The following is a 1,936-nucleotide window of genomic DNA, read 5'->3' as shown; positions in this document are numbered from 1 at the left end:
GTTAGCGTGTTGCAATTTAGAGAAAATAAACTCTTTGTTTTGCAACTTTTACCATAATCGGTTAATGAAAGTAAAAATATATAAATTAATATTACATCGTATTAATTTCTATTTGTATTTTTTGCAAAGCTTGCTATCTGTTCCTGTCCCAAATGTTGAACTATTAACCAGAGGGAGGGCAGCTTGTCACTAGCAATCAGCAGCACCCTACCACCCACTATATATGTCACTCTTATAACACACTCCCATCTTAACGTGCAGAAAATATTTTATGATATTTCATGGATTAAAATTCAGCTCGCCAGCTCCCAAATCCGGTGCTATACCACAGGGGCAACCTGCACCCTACATATAACAATAAATTCATAAGTACAGAAACTAGTGCGTTACTTTTTCTGTAACACGCATGTACGAAGCACGGGACCATTGTTCATGAATATGTTTGAATGTTCGCATGTGGCAAAACTGCTAAAGCTATCTACAGCCGTCCCTAATTCTGAACTGCCGGTCACAGGAAAGGAAACTGATCGGCAGCACCCACAGCCAACTTTTGGGCTACCCTCTACCGATAACTATTACGATTGGCCATCATATTATAACGTCCACACACCGAACGGGCGAACGTATTAAACGTCGGATTTCGATCCCGCAACTTACGAGTCGAGCGCCCTAACCATCAGGTCGTATGAATGTACTAAGTGAAGAATACGTCTGAGAGACCTGCATGGGGATGTTTTTTGTTTTTTTTAATAAATCCCAAGAATGAAACATTTTCTGTGATTTCAGACAAACTTTTATGAATTATGACACTTGTATTTCAACTTCTCATTCCATAAGGGCTTAAAAACTTTAAGCATCCAACAACTTTCCTTCAACTTTTACGGTCCGACATGGCCAGGTGGTTAGGGCGCTCGACTCGGGTTCGAATTCTCGTCCAACCAGATATGCTCACCCTTCAATCGTGGGTACGTTATGATGTGACGGTCAATTCCACTATAGTAGCCCAAGAGTTGGCGGTGGGTGGTGATGATTAGCTGCCTTTCCTCTAGTCTTACACTGTTAAATCAGGTAGGGCTAGCGCAGATAGCCCTCGTGTAGCTTTGCACGAAATTCAAACAAACCTATAACTATATATTGCGTTTATAACTGGTGTGACATTATCTGACAAATATTTTACCATATATATATATACGTACATATAGTATTTCACTCCTGAAAACAAACAAACAAAAACACCTGTGGCTAAAAGTCGTTCAATAGGTCATACTTACAGAGTATCTACATATATATTTTATGTTTTTGTTTCTTTTCAGTTTTTGTTCTTTTTTTCCCCATGATTGGTAACGTCCGTGGTTTCTAAATAAGTGTGTTACAGAACGAAATTAATCATCGCTATTCATCGATAAAACACAATAACAGTTTACCAGTGGTATTGAATACGCAAGTTTAAACATTCCATTTATTCATGTTATTAACGCTTGTTGATTAAATATGACACAAGAGATTCAATATTTACTGTGCGTTCCTATTATTATATAATGTTATGTTGTAACCCCATTTTTGTTTTGTCCAAAACGTACCTAATACAAACTTTATCAGAATAAACCAGAATAAAGAAGGGTGTTTTAACTTGTATCACGAGACTTCGCATTACGATTGGCTAATATTAGGAAATGACAAGATGGGTTGCGCAAAACGTTACGATACAAGATTGCCACCTGACTTGAATACGACGTATCTGTAATTGGTCTCGGGTTGTTAACTTTGTTTCAAAAGTCGCCTGACAAGTGAGGTGTAGTGTGACATGGCAGAAAACGAAGCTTTAGAACGGTCTATTGCTCTGCTAAAAGAATCTCTTCAATATCTTGAAGAAACTTACGAAAAAGGAGATACTCATATATTTGTGGTCTTAGGTGCATCTGTAAGTTGTTTTTTT

General features: G+C 37.8%; 1 protein-coding gene across 1 annotated transcript in view; it reads left to right on the top strand.

Annotated features, from left to right (window-relative positions):
• Positions 1–1,730: 1,730 nt before the first annotated feature.
• LOC106463601 (glucose-6-phosphate 1-dehydrogenase-like) overlaps positions 1,731–1,936 on the top strand; it is a 19,681-nt gene continuing 19,475 nt past the window's right edge. Inside the window, exon 1 of the mRNA XM_013923648.2 lies at positions 1,731–1,921. Coding sequence (XP_013779102.1) covers positions 1,805–1,921 — 117 coding nt within the window. The 5' untranslated portion in view covers positions 1,731–1,804. The remainder of the gene's footprint in view (positions 1,922–1,936) is intronic.

This window comes from Limulus polyphemus, unplaced genomic scaffold (assembly GCF_000517525.1).
Source record: "Limulus polyphemus unplaced genomic scaffold, Limulus_polyphemus-2.1.2 Scaffold1444, whole genome shotgun sequence".
NCBI classification, from domain to species: domain Eukaryota; kingdom Metazoa; phylum Arthropoda; class Merostomata; order Xiphosura; family Limulidae; genus Limulus; species Limulus polyphemus.
The sequence above is the reverse complement of the archived record's forward strand: the minus strand, read 5'-3'. Positions and strand labels throughout refer to the sequence as shown.